The sequence below is a fragment of the Triticum dicoccoides genome, chromosome 6A (genome assembly GCF_002162155.2).
Source record: "Triticum dicoccoides isolate Atlit2015 ecotype Zavitan chromosome 6A, WEW_v2.0, whole genome shotgun sequence".
In the NCBI taxonomy this organism is placed as follows: domain Eukaryota; kingdom Viridiplantae; phylum Streptophyta; class Magnoliopsida; order Poales; family Poaceae; genus Triticum; species Triticum dicoccoides.
In genome coordinates, this window is record NC_041390.1 from 461765357 (window position 1) to 461787401 (window position 22045).

At 42.7% G+C, this 22045-nt stretch overlaps 1 protein-coding gene across 1 annotated transcript; it reads left to right on the top strand.

The window, feature by feature from the left end:
* The first annotated feature begins 2583 nt into the window (after positions 1-2583).
* Positions 2584-4278, top strand: LOC119319343 (B-box zinc finger protein 20-like). The gene is made up of 3 exons (XM_037593833.1): positions 2584-3045; positions 3151-3513; positions 3837-4278. Exons 1-3 carry the CDS (start codon positions 2611-2613, stop codon positions 3975-3977), a joined length of 939 nt encoding a protein of 312 aa, XP_037449730.1. The 5' UTR covers positions 2584-2610; the 3' UTR covers positions 3978-4278.
* The last annotated feature ends 17767 nt before the right edge of the window (positions 4279-22045 follow it).

Here is a 22045-nt window from a genome sequence, read left to right on the forward strand (position 1 = left end):
GGATGCATCAAGTTGGAGTCTGTCTTTATTGTCGGAGCCGATGGCGCCCATGCTGCCATGCCCCTGCCCTCCGTCCATCACTTGCCCATTTCATGCCCATCACGTCTCCAAATCCAGCACGAGTTTCCTCAGACTCGGAGGCTCAAGGGAATATTCGGCAAGATTACAACAAGATCAAAATGTACAAAATGATTTATCGCTATGATATGGTGGTCTTCCCCCAACCCTAGACGTTTAGATGAAACTCTCCTCTCCAGACTTCACCAACGAGTTCGTGGATTCGCCTACCCTCTGCAAGCCGCTCTGGCAGGCGACGACGAGGAATGGAATTTCAGTGCCTCCGCTTCGGTTAGTAGTTTAGGCTAGTTTTTCCTAGTCCTCGCAGGGGTGGTGCTTCTTCGTCGACTTTGTCTTCCGGGCACCGATCCTCTTCGAGTTTGTCTGTCTGGACGTAATCGATGAAGCTTCGGTGTACATTTTTATTGTCTCCTTGGGGCGGTGAGGTTAGGGTTTCTCATCATGTGGCGAGATTTGGTGTCAGATGCTTCAGATCTATCCAAAGGTTCAACAACGACGACTATGGCTCTAGGGTGCTAGGGTGCTAGTCTTTAGAAGCATGTGCACGAAGACTCCAATATGAGAGCGTCAACGGCTTGTTGTGGAGGTAGTAGTGATCATTCGATGGTCTCAGAATCTTAATATGATTTATATTATGTTTGAGATGCTTTGTATTTCCGGTGAACATTTATAATAGATATATCATGTTTGTCCAAAAAGAAGATTGTGATGGCACACCTAACTCACGAGGTTAAATTCTGTGAGGAAATGAAGTGTTAATCATCAGTTGTCACGACAATTTGTGTCCACTGTGGAAATTATAGGATGGCTAATATTTTTGTTATATTGATCCGATCCTCATAGAGGTAGGAGTATATGGGGGTGTTTGGTTTCAGGGGCTTTTTTGTGTTGGGACTAGAAAAAGTCCCTAGCAAACCAAACAATGTAAGACTTTTTTGGAACTTTTTGCTAAAAGTCCTTAGAAGCACCTCCTTGAGAGTCTTTTTCAAAAAGTCCTAGGGATTAGAAAAAGTCCTAGGACTAGATAACCAAACACCACCTATATAAAATACATGAGAGAGGGGTAGGCTTGCAGTACAACATCACATTGTTTAAACCAATTTTATCTCTAATAAATATTTATCTTTAACTCTCAAATATTATATCTCGAACATTCCTTCTCGGTTGTAGCAGGAGTAAATGGCTGAATTTAAAGTCTACGACAAGTGAATTTAGTACTTGCGTACACTATATGAATATTGTATTTCATTCTTTCTTCCGGTGGGACGAGTACTGTATTGTCATGACCAGCTATGTAGCCATGACAATGCTAGAGTGGATCAGAGTCTCGTCCTCATGCCACTTTTCTGTTTGATACACCTTCATCGCGTTTTATTAAGCTCCATCATAATTTAGATCAAAATTTGACCATCTATATAACTAATACTTCCTCCGTCCGAAAGTATTTATCGGAGAGATGGATGTATCTACACGTAGTTTAGTTCTAGATACATTTAATTATTTTTATCCATTTTTCTGATAAATATTTCCGAACGAAGGGATATGCTCAAAGTAATACTGCCTCTATCCTAAAATAAGTGTCGCTCAAAGTTGTAATAAGTATTTTGGGACGGAAGAAGTATTATTGAACTTGTATTTGAAAAAAGAATTCTCATCATATAAATTTTACGACATACTATTTGTATTTTACTACCCCCGTTTTGGTTTATTGGCCCCCTTCATATTTTATGTCAAATTTTGATCATAGATTTAACTAACAAAATACTATGTTAATACATATCATAAAAAGCATATCATTGGATTCGTATAAAACATAGGTTTTGACAAATACTACTATTTTACTGTGAATAAATTATATTTTATTAGTTAAAATTATGGTCAAAATACAACTCTAAATACGAGGGTACTAATAAACAAGGACAAAAGTAGTATTAGTTAACAGTAAATACATGTCTCAACTTTATACTAATTTTAGTACAAAATTATACTAAAATTAAGACATTTATTTTGAGACCGAGGTAATGTTAGTTAACACTAAATATGAGAGCCCAATAAACCTAAACCCTGACCGAAGTAGCTGGCACACCGCAGCCGGACATGGGGCAGTCAAGGCGACTACGCTATAGACACGGAAAAACCTCATAAATCCCCAGAAATAGTAACCTTTTTCCTTTAATTAGTCAACACCCGAACAACCACAGAAAACAGGAGTGGCATGCCCATTCAGCCACAGCACGACGATGGTGGAGTTCTTTCCAATCAACACAACCCTTTTGCAGGTCCGTACTATCATCAAACCATCACGTACTACAAAGCCACGCCCGAAACCTAGCACATGTACCCGAACGGCAAAATGCATGGCAGCCACAGCCCACAGGGATATGATAGATAGATCAGATCAGATCAGGGAGGGAGAACAATTGACAAACATGGCGCGACTCACGCGAGCGAGACGCAGCGCCTACCACCAGGCGCGTCAGGTCGGCAAAGTACGCACGCACACTTGACCGGCCTCGTCTGACTTAATCGCCCATGCTTAGCGCCCCGGATCGCCTCCCGGCGGTGGTATATAAACGCGCGGCCCCTCACGTTTATCTTCCACGCATCGATCCATCTAGCATTCTAGCTAAGCCGCCGTGTACAGTTGCAACACGCACTGCGGGCGATCCATCGCCAGCCCAGACCATTGACCCGCATCTCGGGCGACGCGCGCGAGCAAGGGAGGGGGAGATCGATCGATCGAGAGTTCCGACATCGACCATGAAGGTGCAGTGCGACGTGTGCGCGGCCGACGCGGCCTCCGTCTTCTGCTGCGCCGACGAGGCCGCGCTCTGCGACGCCTGCGACCGCCGCGTGCACCGCGCCAACAAGCTCGCCGGCAAGCACCGCCGCTTCTCGCTGCTCAACCCGTCGCCGTCGTCCGCGTCGCCGTCGCAGATGCCGCCGCCTCTCTGCGACATCTGCCAGGTCAGGATCAGATCAACATAAGGATATCTGTCCCTTGTTTCTTGCCGTTCATGATTGCCGTGAAAGTGGCGGACGGGAGGTTAAGTCGAGTGTGCTGGGCTGCAGGAGAAGAGGGGCTTCTTGTTCTGCAAGGAGGACAGGGCGATCCTGTGCCGGGAGTGCGACGTGTCGGTGCACACGGCCAGCGAGCTCAGCATGCGCCACGCCCGCTTCCTGCTCACCGGCGTGCGGGTCTCCTCGGAGCCGGCCGCCTCCCCCGCGCCCCCGCCGTCGGAGGAGGAGAACACGAGCAGCCACTGCTGCAGCGGCGACGACGACGCGCACGGCGCCAGCAGCGGCAGCAGCATCTCCGAGTACCTCACCAAGACGTTGCCCGGGTGGCACGTGGAGGACTTTCTGGTCGACGACGCCACCGCGGCGGCCGCCGCCGCCGCTTCCGCCGGCTTCTCTTCAGGCGGATCGTATCAGGTTGGTGCCACTGAACATTGGTGCAGATGAGTAGATGTTTACAATTTTTTTGGCACGTTCCGGATCGAGAAAGCTAGAAACGCGGCAATGTTCCGGTCATGTCTGCATCCACATCACTGCACCCAGTACAACCATTCCATTATGGGGATGGTTAGTAGTCATACGTACTACGCTCATGTTTCGCAGCTTGCACACACGCTGGTCCAGGGTGTTGTAGTAGCGACAACATCCTCAGAGGCCCACCTAGATCCACCATTTTGGACACAAGCAAAATTTACATCTCCTCTGACTAACTTGGCTTTCGGTGATGCCCGTTTGAGCAGGGAGTAGCTCCCAATTTCGCGGTGCACGACGCTGGCTACCCGGCGGGGTGGATGAGGCAGGAGCATTGGGTGCCGCAGATGTACACGGAGCTGGCCGGCGGCAAGAGATCCCGGACTTCGGCTGCCAGTCCGCACTGGTGAAATATAAGTGTCACCGGCGGCACGTCTGTGTTATGCACTGGATCGGAGTTAATATGCTGGAGTACATGACTGTAATACTAGATGATGTTGTTTCGGGCTTAATTTCTGGGTTTTGCGTTCCCTGGGCGTCCTCATTTCTCGGGATGTTTGGGAGCGTTCGTGCTTTTTGAGGCCGTGGAGAAAATCTCCGCTCCTTTATGTGCTTTTCTCCTAAGTTTTTGCCCCTAATACGCGAATAAGGGAGTCGTTTTCCCCTCCGATAACAGTTTGGTCAGAAGTTGAATTTCTGCAGTTGTTTGCACTTGAGCGTGTGCTTGGGTACCGGTTGCTTGATTGACTGTAAATGGCGTGGAGAGATCAGACTGAAGCTATGTGACGGTGTGCAATGAACATGTTGCAAATGAAGCACCCCACTAGCTAGGTGTGGGACGACGAATCTTGTGTCACATAATCGGACACCCTCCAGCACCCCAGGGCAAACCTCCCTCATCGTCCGATCAGGTGCAACGTGCGGTACACGATGTGAAGTACTACAACATGCAACAAGTTGCATCAGTGTTGCAGCATATGAATACAAAGATGCAATACCCATCAAAAAACCAGTACACCATCAATAATAAGATGGAGTGCAAACGTCATTGCAATCACATCAACTAACGCATCGCCCACGACCTTTCTTTATGGATAGCACTAGACCATGAAGGTGCGCGTTGCCGCACCCGTTCATCCTAAGAAAATAGAAACAATAAAGAAAGTTTGAATTATAAAAATATTTGATGAAATTTCATTGATTCAAATTACAATATTTTGATATGGGTGGTGGGGCATAATCATCAACCGGTAATTAGAATTGATCCACAGATCACATAATTGCGTTTGTGTTCATGATTTTCCTGTTCAAACTATAGCTAGAAATAGCTAATCGAGAAATAGACAGCAAAAAATGTACAAACTCCAAACTAAGAAAAAAAATCTAGAGACTATCTTCTGAAGCTAACATCTGCTCTTGCACATAGTCCAACTCTCAAGGTGAGTTCTTGGGTGGAATGTCTCCAACTAATTGGCTATCTTCTCTCCAGAACTACAGAATACATACATAGTTACCAAGATTTTTCCAATGCAGTGAGTTGACATGGTTCCTATAAATTCCGTTCCTTGAATGGATTTTTTTTTGTTACTGCAACTGATTCAAGAAAAAGGACCACAACATTTTGATTCCCTTTTATAGTTCCATGACCCATTCCTTCAAGTCAGAATGTGTGAAGAAAATGGCAATCCAAATAAAATACTATCTTTGCAGGGAAAATTAGATATGTTACTCTCCGAAGCAATCAAAGTATATGATGTGATGGCATGAAATTTTGCATCATTTAACGGGAAAATATTTCATTGATAATTCTGTCATCGTCATTTCTTCTCTTTCCACCTATAAGAATGTTGTCGGAAACTGAAAGGTACCTGCAGTACAAGTTTCGTCACAGTAGTTCTCTTCTCACACAAAATAGTTTCATCAGAATATTACCACGAGTATATTTGTCTTTTCAGATCGGTTTCGTCTACATGATCGAGGATGAATTTATGTGTGTACAAGCAGAGAATAAACACTTCCATCAAGCTGCAATCAACACATTGTTTTCAGCATAAATAAATAAATCATGGGAACAAAAGGGTCTTGAGGGAAAAACAAATTCATGTTGTACCAGATCTTCTGAAGGCAAGTGAAATTGGTATAAATGTTGAGCGATGGCTCCAGTTTGATCATTGGTTTCAAAATGTGATGACTTACCCTTGGATTTAGCTCTCTATCTTTTGAGCACGGGTTGCAACCTGCAACTTTACTATCAGAAACTTGACATAAGGTTGGACATTTCCAATATTAGGTGCTCTGCTCTTCAGTCTTCACCTGTTTGATCATTCTGTTGAAAATTACGCCAAACTCTGAAACCTGCTAAAAGGCAAATCAGAAAAGGCATATTAAAAGATCGAACAGGGTTCTAAGAAAACACTGAAAGAGCTCAACGAGGAGTGAAGCAACAGGAAGAGGAAAGTCAAGTGGACATGTTGGTCACCGCTTGAAAACTCTTTGTATCATCGCCAAGCCACTCCCTACTCCTAGATGACAGATTATACATGGAACAATTCGTCTCCTCATCTATGGGAAACAGGGAACGACATGGAGGCCCATGCACGCCTAGGAAAGCTGGAGAAGGACACTGACAGCGTGGGTCGCCACCGCATGGTTGAAACTAAGCAGCTCGCGGACCAGATCCAGAGGAGACGATCGCCGTATGGATGAAAAGAACAAAGAACCTAGGCTGATTCATATCGCGTCGAGGTTCTGAGGAGATGAGCAGAAGAACGGCCACATATCGCGTCGCGGCGGCGCTGAGGAACGCATGAAGAACACCGGTTCCGGAGAGACAAAGAGGCAGGGCATGAACGGTATGGGCCTCAACCATCCATTTTTGGGCCTACGTAGGCTGTCCCGTTCAGTCGGCCTGATTAATAAGAGGATTCCCAGGTCGCTATGCGGAGCAGCGGCCCTGCTACGGTGAGCCAAAACGACCAGAGGCACCGTGTGGCAGGATAGACCGATCTCGAACGTCATTAGCCTGATCTGACGGCCGAGAATGTTAAATCGCTGTGAGGGGTCCTAGGTAGCTGTGTTATACTGTTTAGCAATTGCGAGCCATATTGTTGATGCAACAAAGAGGACAAGGTGTGGTGTAAAATTCAAAACCATACACCGAATTATGACCATAGAGAGCACTGTTGCTAATGGGTATGGTGTGAAACACCTCGCATGCCTCCTCTTCATGGTTTTCGTCATGTAGGCTACATAGGGAGCATCCCTTGCACCACTTAGAACAAGTATAATAAGATGATGTAGACGGGGTATAGCAATTGCCATATAAATTTGTGTTGAGTTGAAGGAGAGAAGAGAAACAGACTTCCAGTATGCCATAACCCTTCTACCAACGAGCGCAAACCCACCACCATTGATGTGGTTTTGCGCCCATCGGTAATCTTTGGCCACTAATGCTGAAAAACTCGCTAACAGGCACCAGACCCATTAGCGAGGTCCAACTGTAAGTGCATCTAGGGGGCTCATTGTGGGTTTCGTTGATTCATGGTAATTAGATTAAAGGGACAATTATTTTCTAAGTAATGATTCAATTTAGGTCCCAAAAGATGTTTTGTTTGTGAAGATGGTGTTTGATCCCTTTATTTGTTTTTTTATTTTATCCCTCGATTTGTAAGGAACAAGTGTTGGTATCTTTTTCAAGGATTGATTTCAATGCAAAACTAGCATGAGCAGGTGGTGCCATTGATCTACAATAGAAATATGAAAAACACTAAGACATGTATTCATGAAGAATAATTCACATTAAATTTTTTAATAAGAATATTAGTCCCATTAAAATCAACATCCCTCCATCGATACTTAGTGATTCAAGATCCAAAATCAACATGTCAACTAGTGAGCTTTTGCACACTAATAGAAGACTAGATCACTCGGTAAACAACAATTGCTAATCGTACCTCTACACGACACTTGTTTGTCGGGGACATCACATGCCACGCCAACTTCTATGCCTCCAGGCCCAAAACTATTTCGATAACCACGATAAGTTAACCAATGCTTCGCTCGTAGGTGTCCGACACAAACACACCATGTTAAGGAGAATTAGTAGCACCCTAATTTTATAGGCCCACCATGAAAAAAATACTTAACATGTGATGTTGCAGCAATTGGGAAGGCGGTTTTACTTGACATTCTTTGAGGGATCACCATACTTACAACATCTACCATACAAAAGAAGGGTGCCTAAAAAGAAATAACTTTCACAGGCAATTTATACATGTGTGATATCGTATAGCTGCTTTTTGGTAGTGCATGGTGATCTCCATCTCCACGTACGCGGCTGTCTCATGGTGATCTCCATCTCCATGCAAGGTTTTCCTCGTGGTGATCTCCATCTCCACGCCTCGATGTTAATCGCCAAGTATTACATAATATACCATGCTATTACAAACTAATAGCCATGAAAGTAAATTACATTAAAAATCTTCTTATGTTGACACACAGATCATTAAATTAATAATGGAACAACCATATGGCTCCAGCAGGTTGCCGTACTCACCATGTGCAGGCCATGACATAAAAACATACATGCAACATTCATGGGCTAAAACTATACATGCAACATTCATGGCCTATAGCAATTCACAAGTATTCCCTACAAAAACAAGTCAAGCGTTCTATGATTGAAGATAAAACCATCTAAAACTCTATTTTGCAACAGGATTTTGGCCTCCAATAAATTTCCTTGATCTGCAATGCTTCACCCATCCCAAAGGGAGGATGGACACAAGGAGAAGGCAAGTACTTCATTTAAGACGCTACATCTCCATGGATAGAGTTTGGACATAGACACACCTGCCTAACTACACGCTAGTAGGGCCGACCATTGGCCTGTTTGAGTTGTGCTCCCGCCCAGGACCCCCAATTAGAGTGAATTCCCCCTATGTGCCTACTAGAACATCAAGAAATACTTCATCATTCCGTTTTGGGCTTTGGTCCCCTTGTGGACCTCGTGGGCTTGTTGGTCTAGATTAGCCAAACTAAACATTTCGATCTACATGAGCGGTCAATTGGTTTATACTCAGCGGCTCAATGCCCTAGCGCTCCTTTCTTTTGGTACACAGCCTAAATAATTTACTAATTTAGAGTTTTTTATGTATAATTATGTTAGTGTGTATACACAATATAGAATAATTCTCATCAATTCATCTTGATAATACTATATCGAATCACTATGTTAATTGATCATTTCCATCTTTTGTGTACATGTGCACCTGTTTATTAATTTTTTTTATCTTCTATTGTGAAGTGGAATTGTTTGGGGTAGATATAATTGGTGATTTAATTTAAGAAATACTAGACCGCTGATGCTTTTCGGTAGATCAGGAGGTCATATTATTGTTTTTTTACAATTGGTATTTCACAATTCTAATTTTTGTACAAAATGATATTCCCTTTGTTCCTAAATATAAGTCTTTCTAGAGATTCGAATAGGGACTACATGCAGAGCAAAATGAGTGAATCTAAACTCTAAAATATGTCCATATACATATGTATGTAGTTCTTATTGGAATCTCTAGAAAGACTTATATTTAGAAATGGAGGGAGTATTTATCTAAAGTTATCATTAAATGATTATATACTTTGATTATATTATAAGAATATTTAAAATTTTGTGGGGTTGTTCCGCATTTCGCACCGGGACCTCAAATTTTTGGAGACGGCCCTACACGCTAGAGTCTATACAAGGTCTAGAATGTTGTCGCAACAAAATAGACGCACACAAGAACTTAAAATAAAAACAACCACTCTATCGTGCTCACCATTTACATGTTGTGAGTAGTCCACCCCCTAAACTAGGAGTTCTTGATAGTAGCCAAGATGTAATCTCTCCAATTTGTAGTTCAATACAATAGCCATACGAGCGGCCCTACATTTTTATGCTTATCATGTGATGAATTATTTCTTTATGTTCAATTTTTTTATGTCGTATGGCTGAATTATAGATGCATATTTCTCTCCGGTTTTATGCCTAATCTTGGAAATTATAGAGGGGTAATTAGTAGACAGACAGAGAGAGAGAGAGGGAGAGAAAGAGAGAAGTCTGCAATAGTTAGGTCTAATCTTGCAAGTAAACTACCGCAGTGACAGAAAGTGAAAAATAATTGAATTTTATTATTACCACTAAGGATAAGTAGTTTTATGAGGAATGAAATGATTCATATAAACAAACGTATGTCATCTTTACTCATTTCAATAATCTGTGTTTACACTTAAAAATTTGGTTGGTGCAGATACTATCTCGACTTACAAATGGGTTATTAGATGTGGGGAGGGTCTCGACCTATAGAATTATGGAGGGACTGCCTACATAATATTAACACATAAGGCTAGTCATAGTGGGAGTAACTTAGCTAGTAACATAGCATACTCCAAGGAAATTTTGCATATGTGGAAAGTAGTTAATGAGAAATAGTAACATAATATGTTACTGTAACATAGCGCTTCCCAAGACAATATGAGTCTACATGCTAATAAATAAAGCCATCTATGACACTACTAATATGTTATTTTGCACTATGCAGGTAGAAACTTAGACTAGTGTCATATGCATGACACTAGTATAAGTTACTCCCCACTATGACCAGCCTAACATATGGTTGGTATGAGCATGAAACATTTCAATATGCACTTTTTCACATGACTATGTTACTTGTGGCATTTTATCATACTCGAGAGTTACACTTGGTGAACCAATCAACCCCGATCGAGTTTTTAACATAAGAATCACCTTCCAACAACTTTTTTATGAACTTTATTTTTATTTTTGTTTTATCCCTAAAATGCAAAAATATTATCCATCGCATTATATTTTAATTGTTTGTGCAATTAGCAAGACTAGCCTGGTTGATACCCTTGTTGAGTACACAAGTGAAGTTTTATTTGTGTTGCAAACACTTATCCCTATTGCAGAACACTATTACCTCCATGAGTTTGTACCTTGGTTTCCATGTAAGGGAAACTTATCGCTTGCTACAAGCTCTTGCATTTGGGAGCCCGACTCGGTGTTAGACTACGTACCTATCGATCAGCAGGGAGATCATATTTGCCGCCCTCTATGACAAAGGTCAACTTTAGTAATTGGAAATAGGGCAATTTTGTTCATGTTTTTTCTACTAGGAAAAACCTAGTATAATAGAAGGTTGAAGAAAGAATCATGAAATTAAAATATATAGTGAAATTTAGAAATATGATCACAAAAAATATTTGTGTTTTCAAAACAATTGTCTCTAATTATAAAAAAGCATGTACTTTATCATTTTCTTAATTAAAAAACAATAACAAATTAACATTTTTAAAAATATGATTTTTAAATTGTGAATTTTTTTGAAACTTGGTCATTTTCTATTATTTGAATATTTTTTATTTCAGAAATATTTTAAAAACTGCAAACATGTTTAAAGGAAAATACCCCCCCCCCCATTTTTTAATAAGAGTAGGTAGAACCGATATAGAAAACCACATGAAAATGAGAAAGAAAGACATATAGTAACCTCCTAGGAGCTTCCTGTTACCAGAAAAACCAAACCATGTGTTAAAAAGCAATGTTACCCTAATGGGCGGCCGAATCGCTAGGTCATGTGTGATGGAGTGACACTTTGAAGCAGAATGTGTCTAACACGGAAAAGGGAACCCAATTGCATGAGTTTTCTCCTACATTTGTGGCTTCGCTGGCGAGGCCATGTGCTCTTTCCCCCTCTACTGCTCTGGCGACAAGTGGTGGAGGAGACCCCGGTTCTCCAACTCAGCCGTGTACTTAGGGTTTGGATGTGTGTTTCTCACGTCGTTGTTTGACCTCGGCGGTTGGAATAAATTTTCCCTAGTCCTGGCTCCATCTCGGCAGTGCCATGGCGGCGAGTGTTGGTGTCAAAACCAGCGGATCTTGGGTAGGGGGTCCCGAACTGTGCGTCTAAGATTGATGGTAATAGGGAACAGGGGGCACGAAGTTTTACCTAGGTTTGGGCCCTCTTGATGGAGGTAATACCCTATGTCCTTCTTGATTGATATTGATGAGTATGAGGATTACAAGAGTTGATCGACCACGAGATCATAATGGCTAAAACCCTAGAAATCTGGCCTGTAAGATTGTGATTGCCTCTATGGACTAACCTTCCGGTTTATATAGACACCGAAGGGGACTAGGGTTATACAAAGTCGGTTACAGAGAAAGGAATCTTCATATCCGAACGCCAGGCTTGCCATCCACGCCAAGGAGAGTCCCATCCAGACACAGGAGAGAGTCTTCTGTCTTATATCTTCACGGCCCATCAGTTTAGCCCATGTCCAACACGTCAGACGCCTGAGGACCCCTTAATCTAGGACTCCCTCAGTAGCCCCCGAAGCAGGCTTCAATGACGAGATGTCCGGTGCGCAGATTGTCTTCGGCATTGCAAGCCGGGTTCCTCCTCCAATCACTTCAAAGTACCTTACTTAAAGAGCTATATTCGGTCTTCCATTTAATGTCGCACCCATCGGCTTATGTGCCTCCACACCCTCTACTTCCACATGTCGAGCGAATACGAGAGGTCGGGGTATTTTTTGCACATAACCCCCTGGCCACGTAAGAAAGGCCTCTATTTAAAGGGATTGGATCTCAGATCCATTCCAGACCTAGCGAAAAATCCTCAGAGTCTTGCCAGGGGAAACCATTCAACATGGCTAGGGTCCCCAGTTCTTCCTCCCGCCCTCACGGCTCCGGAAAAGGTGATTGGGAGAGATGTTCTATATCCCATGAGCAGTTGGTTAAGCTCCAAACACAGGGGTTCCTTCCCCCCATGGATCTGGTCCCTGTTCGAGCAGGGTCGACCTCCTTCACAGGCCAAGTTCTGGCGGAAAATTTCTCCAATCCAACCAGGGGGAATGGGTGTGCTTCATATCCTACTTGTTGAGAGGTGTCAGGTTTCCAATCCACCCTTTCCTCCGTGGACTCCTGGAGTTTACGGACTTGAACTGCACAACCTCACGCCAGTCTCTATCCTGCACATCAAGGGTTTTGTTGCCCTTTGCAAGCTTTTCCTGGGCTTTGAAGCCCACTTTGATTTGTGGAGGAAGCTATTCTGCCTCGTCCCTCACAACCAAGAGGGGTCGATATTCGAGGTGGGCGGCGCCGAAGTATGGCGCATAGCCGGGACCGGATACCTGTCCGGCACGCCGAAGAAGGCACCCGAAGAATGGCCCTCAGAATGGTTCTATATTGAGGACGTCGCTCTCCCCGACCCAATTCGAATGGATCTTCCCAAATTTTCAAATGCTCCATTGAAGAAACGCCACAGCTGATGCCCTCGGAGCCTCAAGGAGGAAGATAGCGCGGAAGTCCGTCAATTGACGGGCAAGATAAGGACACTTGCCCAGTCCAGATTATCAATAATCGAGGTAATGGCGACTTCCATAGTGCGGGGGGTCCAGCCACTCCAATATAGAGGGCTTCCCATGTGGCACTATAATGGGGAAGATGATGCCTCACGCTGCGGTCAGAAGGGTCTGGACACTCCCAATGCTTTGGTCAAAATATTGGACGAACTGTACAAAGGGGAGAAAGAGGAGTTCACTCGTCTTAAACGTCGAGATGGATTTTCCATGTACAGTCCTCCTAGCTAGGTGAGTTCTAATCCCACCACTTCACTCAATCCTCTCCCTGAGTCACTTTTAATGGACATTAACCCATCTATTTGTAACAGGAATGGCGGAAGGTTACCGAGGTTATCCATAGCCCCGCCCCACAGCCAGAAGATCACAACCGGGACCTTGACCCCGGATCCGAAGAGGATACAGACGTATTTGTGGAGCTTGTGGATGGAGTATTCTACCAGGCGAGCTATGACAGCACGGAAGTGGCCATCATCGCTGACTATCCCGGCCTCCTCCCTGCCTTGCATGTAATTAATCAAGAGACACCTTCTTCGAAAGAGCTTCCTCATTACGCCTCACCCACCACACTATTTCGTGCTCCAAAGGGGAGGCGCCCGATGCCTCAACGTGCACCAGAGGCATCTCCTAGGAGAGCGGCGCCCGTGTCGAGGAAATCTTTGAAGAGGAAGGCGAACGACAACACGGCAGAACCTTCATCAAAGAGGTATGGTTTTTTAATCATGCCCCCTGGCAGTCACATCAAACTGTGACATTATCCGCCGTGTCTTATCAGGAAAAGCGTTTGCCAGACTATGTCCGGGGATCCTGCCGGCCGCGCCTCCACAAGTCAGGTTCCAGACCCTGCCTTAAAGGCCAGGGCTGATATGAGAGTGACGCCGGATGGTCCTTCGGCAGAGGATTCGGATGATGTATCCGTCACAAACTCTGAAGTGGAAAGCGCCATGAATCATCGGCACCGGCGGGCCGTTCTTCGCGACCCTGTGATACGTCCATTTTGCATCATGCTTTTATATTGATATTTATTGCATTATGGGCTGTTATTACACGTTATGTCACAATACTTATGCCCATTCTCTCTTATTTTACAAGGTGTACATGAAGAGGGAGAATGCCGGCAGCTGGAATTCGGGGCTGGAAAAGGAGCAAACATTGGAGACCTATTCTGCACAACTCCAAAAGTCCTGAAACTCCACGGAAGTTATGTTTGGAATTAATAAAAAATACTAAGTGAAGAAAATACCAGAGGGGGCCCACACCCTGGCCACGAGGGTGGGGGGCGCGCCCTCCTGCCTCGTGGGCCCCTTGGTGGCCCTCCAGTGCCCTTCTTCTGCTATATGAAGTCTTTCGTTCGAGAAAAAAATCACAAGCAAGCTCACGGGACGAAACTCCGCCACCACGAGGCGGAACCTTGGCGGAACCAATCTAGGGCTCCGGCGGAGCTGTTCTGCCGGGGAAACTTCCCTCCGGGAGGGGGAAATCATCACCATCGTCATCACCAACGATCCTCTCATCGGGAGGGGGTCAATCTCCATCAACATCTTCACCAGGACCATCTCATATCAAACCCTAGTTCATCTCTTGTATCCAAACCTCGGATTGGTACCTGTGGGTTGCTAGTAGTGTTGATTACTCCTTGTAGTTGATGCTACTTGGTTTACTTGGTGGAAGATCATATGCTCAGATCCATTATGCATATTAATACCCCTCTGATTATGAACATGGATATGCTTTGTGAGTAGTTACGTTTGTTCCTGAGGACATGGGAGAAGTCTTGATATAAGTAGTCATGTGAATTTGGTATTCGTTCGATATTTTGATGAGATGTGTGTTGTCTTTCCTCTAGTGGTGTCATGTGAACGTCAACTAAATGACATTTCACCATTGTTTGGGCCTAGAGGAAGGCATTGAGAAGTAATAAGTAGATGATGGGTTGCAAGAGTGACAGAAGCTTAAACCCTAGTTTATGCGTTGCATCGTACGGGGCTGATTTGGATCCATATGTTTCATGCTATGGTTAGGTTTACCTTAATACTTCTGTTGTAGTTGCGGATGCTTGCAATAGGGGTTAATCATAAGTGGGATGCTTGTCCAAGTAAGGACAGTACCCAAGCACCGGTCCATCCACATATCAAATTATCAAAGTACCCAACGCGAATCATATGATCGGGATGAAAACTAGCTTGACGATAATTCCCATGTGTCCTCGAGAGCGCTTTACTTCATATAAGAGTTTGTACAGGCTTGTACTTTGCTACAAAAAGGATTGGGCCATCTTGCCGCACCTTATTTACTTTCATTACTTGTTGCTCGTTACAATTTATCTTATCACAAAACTATCTGTTACCGATAATTTCAGTGCTTGCAGAGAATACCTTGCTGAAAACCGCTTATCATTTCCTTCTGCTCCTCGTTGGGTTCGACACTCTTACTTATCTAAAAGGCTATGATAGATCTCCTATACTTGTGGGTCATCAAGACTCTTTTCTGGCGCCGTTTCCGGGGAGTGAAGCGCCTTTGGTAGGTGGAATTTGGTAAGGAAAAATTTATATAGTGTGCTGAAATTTACTGTCACTTGTTACTATGGAAAACAATCCTTTGAGGGTTTGTTCGGGGTATCTTCACCTCGTCCCGAACCACAATTAGTTACCCCTTGACCTACTGAACCTACTGAAAATGTTTACTTTGAAATTCCTTTGGGTATGATAGAGAAACTGCTAGCTAATCCAATTGCAGGAGATGGAATATTGCATCCTGATTTACACTTAATCTATGTGGATGAAGTTTGTGGATTATTTAAGCATGCAGGTATGCCCGATGATGTTATCAATAAGAAGGTCTTCCCTTTATCTTTTAAGGGAGATGCATTGACATGGTATAGGCTATGTGATGATGTGGGATCATGGAACTACAAACGATTGATATTGGAATTTCATCAGAAGTTTTATTCTATGCATCTTGTTCATCGTGATCGTAATTATATATATAATTTTTGGCCTCGTGAAGGAGAAAGCATCGCTCAAGCTTGGGGAGGCTTAAGTCAATGTTATATTCATGCCCCAATCATGAGCTCTCAAGAGAAATGATTATTCAAAAAATTTATGCTCGAACTTTCTGACAACAATCGCTCCATGCTCGATACTTCTTGTACTGGTTCTTTTATGATGAAGACTATTGAGTTCAAATGAGATTTATTGGAAAGAATTAAACGCAACTCTGAAGATTGGGATCTCGACAAAGGTAAGGAGTCATGTATAACATCTAAGTTTGATTGTGTTAAATCTTTTATGGATATCGATGTTTTCCGTAAATTTAGCACTAAGTATGGACTTAACTCTGAGATAGTAGCTTCTTTTTGTGAATCTTTTGCTGCTCATGTTGATCTCCCTAAGGAGAAGTGGTTTAAATATCATCTTCCCATAGAAGTAAAAGTAGTTGAACCTATTAAAGTTGAAGAAAAGACTATCACTTATAATGATCCTATTGTTCCTACTGGTTATGTTGAGAAACCATCTTTCCCTGTTAGAATAAAGGATCATGCTAAAGCTTCAACTATGGTTCGTAAAAGCAATATTAGAACTTATACACCTCCTGAGCAAGTTAAAGTGGAACCTAATATTGCTATGGTTAAGGATCTCTTGGCTGATAATATTGATGGGCATGTTATTTATTTCTGTGAGGAAACTGCTAGAATTGCTAAACCTGGTGCTAAAGATAAACATAGACCTGTGGTAGGCATGCCTGTTATTTCCGTCAAAATAGGAGATCATTGTTATCATGGCTTGTGTGATATACGTGCTAGTGCTAGTGCAATACCTATTTCTTTATACAGGGAAATTATGCATGATATTGCACCTGCTGAGATAGAAGATATAGATGCTACAATTAAGCTTGCCAATAGAGATACTACTTCACCAATTGGGATTGTTAGAGATGTTGAAGTCTTGTGTGGGAAAGCTAAATATCCTGGTGATTTTCTTGTTCTTGGTTCCCCACAAGATAGCTTTTGTCCCATTATATTTGGTAGACCCTTCTTGAATACTGTCAACGCTAAGATAGACTGCGAAAAGGATGTTGTTACTATTGGTTTGGATGATATGTCTCGTGAGTTTAATTTTTCTAAATTTCATAGACAACCCTGTGATGAGGAATTGCCTAGTAAGGATGAAATTATTGGTCTTGCTTCTATTGTTGTGCCTCCTAATGATCCTTTAGAAAAATATTTGCTAGACCATGAAAATGATATGTTTATGAATGAAAGAAGGGAAATAGATGAAGTATTCTTTAAACAAGGACCTATTTTGAAACACAACCTACCTGTTGAAATCCTAGGGGATCCTTCTCCACCCAAGGGTGATCCCGTGTTTGAGCTTAAACCATTGCCTGATACTCTCAAATATGCTTATCTTGATGAAAAGAAGATATATCCTGTTATTATTAGTGCTAACCTTTCAGAGCATGAAGAAAAGAAATTATTGAAAACTCTGAAGAAGCACCGTGCTGCTATTGGATATACTCTTGATGATCTTAAGGGCATTAGTCCCACTCTATGTCAACATAAAATAAATTTGGAGAAAGACGCCAAACCAGTTATTGATCACCAACAACGGCTAAATCCCACAATGAAAGAAGTGGTAAGAAAGGAAATATTAAAGCTCCTTGAGGCAGGTATAATTTATCCCATGGCTGATAGTCAGTGGGTAAGTCCTGTCCATTGTGTCCCTAAGAAGGGAGGTATTACCGTTGTTCCTAATGATAAAGATGAATTGATCCCACAAAGAATTATTACAGGGTATAGGATGGTAATTGATTTCCGCAAATTAAATAAAGCTACTAAAAAGATCATTACCCTTTGCCTTTCATTGATCAAATGCTAGAAAGATTATCCAAACATACACATTTTTGCTTTCTAGATGGTTACTCTGGTTTCTCTCAAATACCTGTGTCAGCTGATGATCAAGCAAAGACCACTTTTACTTGCCCTTTCGGTACCTTTGCTAATGGACGTATGCCTTTTGGTTTATGTAATGCACCTTCTACCTTTAAAAGATGCATGATGGCTATATTCTCTGACTTTTGTGAAAATATTTGTGAGGTATTCATGGATGATTTCTCCGTTTATGGATCCTCTTTTGATGATTGCTTGAGCAACCTTGATCGAGTTTTGCAGAGATGTGAAGAAACTAATCTCGTTTTGAATTGGGAGAAGTGCCACTTTATGGTTAATGAAGGCATTGTCTTGGGGCATAAAATTTCTGAAAGAGGTATTGAAGTTGACAAAGCTAAAATTGATGCTATTGAAACGATGCCGTGTCCCAAGGACATTAAAGGTATAAGAAGTTTCCTCGGTCATGTCGGTTTTTATAGGAGGTTCATTAAGGACTTCTCTAAAATTTCTCGGCCTCTGACTAATCTATTACAAAAAGATATTCCTTTTTGTCTTCGATGATGATTGTGTAGAAGCATTTGAAATACTTAAGAAAGCATTAATTTCCGCACCTATTGTTCAGCCACCTGATCGGAATTTACCCTTTGAAATTGTGTATGATGCTAGTGATTATGTTGTAGGTGTTGTTCTAGGGCAAAGAGTTGATAAGAAGTTAAATGTTATTCAATATGCTAGTAAAACTCTAGACAATGCCTAGAGAAATTATGCTACTACTGAAAAAGAATTTTTAGTAGTTGTATTTGCTTGTGATAAGTTCAGGCCTTATATTGTTGATTCTAAAGTAACTATTCACACTGATCATGCTGCTATTAAATACCTTATGGAAAAGAAAGATGCTAAACCTATACTTATTAGATGGGTTCTCTTGCTACAAGAATTTGATTGGCATATTATTGATAGAAAGGGAGCTGAGAACCCCGTGGCAGACAACTTGTCTAGGTTAGAGAATGTTCTTGATGACCCACTACCTATTGATGATAGCTTTCCTGATGAACAATTAAATGTCATAAATGCTTCTCGAATTGCTCCATGGTATGCTGATTATGCTAATTATATTGTTGCTAAATTTATACCACCTAGTTTCACATACCAGCAAAAGAAAAAGTTCTTCTATGATTTAAGGCATTACTTTTGGGATGACCCACATCTTTATAAAGAAGGAGTAGATGGTGTTATTAGATGTTGTGTACCTGAGCATGAACAGGAACAGATCCTACGCAAGTGTCACTCTGAGGCTTATGGAGGACACCACGCTGGAGATAGAACTGCACATAAGGTATTGCAATCCGGTTTTTATTGGCCTACTCTCTTAAAGGATGATCGTAAGTTTGTCTTATCTTGTGATGAATGTCAAAGAATTGGTAATATTAGTAGACGTCAGGAAATGCATATGAATTATTCACTCGTTATTGAACCATTTGATGTTTGGGGCTTTGATTACATGGGACCGCTTCCTTCCTCTAATGGGTATAAACATATTTTAGTTGTTGTTGATTACATTACTAAGTGGGTAGAAGCTATTCCAACTAGTAGTGTTGATCACAACACTTCTATTAAGATGCTTAAAGAAGTTATTTTCCTGAGGTTTGGAGTCCCTAGATATTTAATGACTGATGGTGGTTCACACTTTATTCATGGTGCCTTTCGTAAAATGCTTGCTAAGTATGATGTTAATCATAGAATTGCATCCCCTTATCACCCGCAATCTAGTGGTCAAGTAGAATTGAGTAATAGAGAGCTCAAATTAATTTTGCAAAAGACTGTTAATAGATCTAGAAAGAATTGGTCCAAGAAACTTGATGATGCACTATGGGCTTATAGAACTGCATATAAAAATCCTATGGGTATGTGTAAGTGCATCTAGTGCCACCCCTAGTTGGTTTTGGAGTATTGACGACAAACCTAGTTGAGGGACTAATGTGTTTCTGGGAATTGCAGGATAACACAGGTAGAAGTCCCTCATTGATTCGGTTTTCCTACCAGAGATGACCAATAAAAATGTATGAAGACATTGAAGTCAAAGGTGGTATGTGAAGACATTCACATTAAATACTATGACAAGAGAAGACATCGCATGAAGACTATGGAGCGCGAAGACTTAGATCTTTCGTAGTTCTTTTTCTTCTTTGTTGAGTCATAGGAACCAGCGTACTGTTAAGTGGGGTCCAAGAGAACCAGTTAGAATGACTGAAGTGATGCTTAACCAAAATCCTATGTCTTCGAGTGAAGACTATGAGAGCGAATCTTGTCCAGAGTTGGACAAGTCAGCTTTTCTTGTAGCCCAAGTAAAGTTGTCGTGTGTGTTTGAAATCTGACCGTTCGAACACGTGTCAGTTCCTTAGTGACCCAGGGTCATTTCAGACAAATTAGGTCGGGTTGCCTAGTGGCTATAAATAGCCCACCCCCTACTGAAGGAAATATGCCCTAGAGGCAATAATAATGTTATTATTTTATTTCCTTATATCATGATAAATGTTTATTATTCATGCTAGAATTGTATTATCCGGAAACATAATACTTGTGTGAATACATAAACAAACCAAACTTCACTAGTATGCCTCTACTTGACTAGCTCATTAATCAAAGATGGTTATGTTTCCTAACCATAGACATGTGTTGTCATTTGATTAACGGGATCACATTATTAGGAGAATGATGTGATTGACATGACCCATTCCATTAGCTTAGCACCCGATCGTTTAGTATGTTGCTATTGCTTTCTTCATGACTTATACATGTTCCTATGACTATGAGATTATGCAACTCCCGTTTGCCGGAGGAACACTTTGTGTCCTACCAAATGTCACAACGTAACTGGGTGATTATAAAGGAGCTCTACAGGTGTCTCCAAAGGTACATGTTGGGTTGGCGTATTTCGAGATTAGGATTTGTCACTCTGATTGTCGGAGAGGTATCTCTGGGCCCTCTCGGTAATGCACATCACATAAGCCTTGCAAGCATTTCAACTAATGAGTTAGTTGCGAGATGATGTATTACGAAACGAGTAAAGAGACTTTGCCAGTAACGAGATTGAACTAGGTATTGAGATACCGACGATCGAATCTCGGGCAAGTAAAATACCGATGACAAAGGGAACAACGCATGTTGTTATGCGGTCTGACCGATAAAGATCTTCGTAGAATATGTAGGAGCCAATATGAGCATCCAGGTTCCGCTATTGGTTATTGACCAGAGACGTGTCTCGGTCATGTCTACATTGTTCTCGAACCCGTAGGGTCCGCACGCTTAAGGTTTCGATGACAGTTATATTATGAGTTTATGAGTTTTGGTATACCGAAGTTAGTTCGGAGTCCCGGATGTGATCACGGACATAACGAGGAGTCTCGAAATGGTCGAGACATAAAGATTGATATATTAGACGGCTATATTCGGACACCGGAAGTGTTCCGGGTGATTTTGGAGAAAACCGGAGAGCCGGAGGGTTACTGGAACCCTACCGGGAGAAGTAATGGGCCATATGGGCCTTAGTGGAGAGAGAGAGGGGCAGCCAGGGTGGGCCGCGCGCCTCCTCCCCCCTGGTCCAAATTGGACTAGGAGAGGGGGGGCGGCACCCCCCTTTCCTTCTCCCTCCCCACTTCCTTCCCCCTCCTAGTAGGAGTCCTACTCCTACTACGAGGAGGACTCCTCCTGGCGCGCCAATAGGGGCCGGCCGGCCTCCTCCCCTTAATCCTTTATATACGGGGGCAGGGGCACCCCTAGAGACACAAGTTGATCCAGGTGATCATATTCTTAGCCGTGTGCGGTGCCCCCTTCCACCATAATCCTCGATAATATTGTAGCGGTGCTTAGGCGAAGCCCTGCGACGGTAGTACATCAAGATCGTCACCATGCCGTCGTGCTGACGGAACTCTACCCCGACACTTTGCTGGATCGGAGTCCGGGGACCGTCATCAAGCTGAACATGTGCTAAAACTCGGAGGTGTCGTAGTTTCGGTGCTTGATCGGTCGGGCCGTGAAGACGTACGACTACATCAACCGTGTTGTGCTAACGATTCCGCTGTCGGTCTACAAGGGTACGTAGATCACACTCTCCCCTCTCATTGCTATGCATCACCATGATCTTGCGTGTGCGTAGGAAAATTTTGA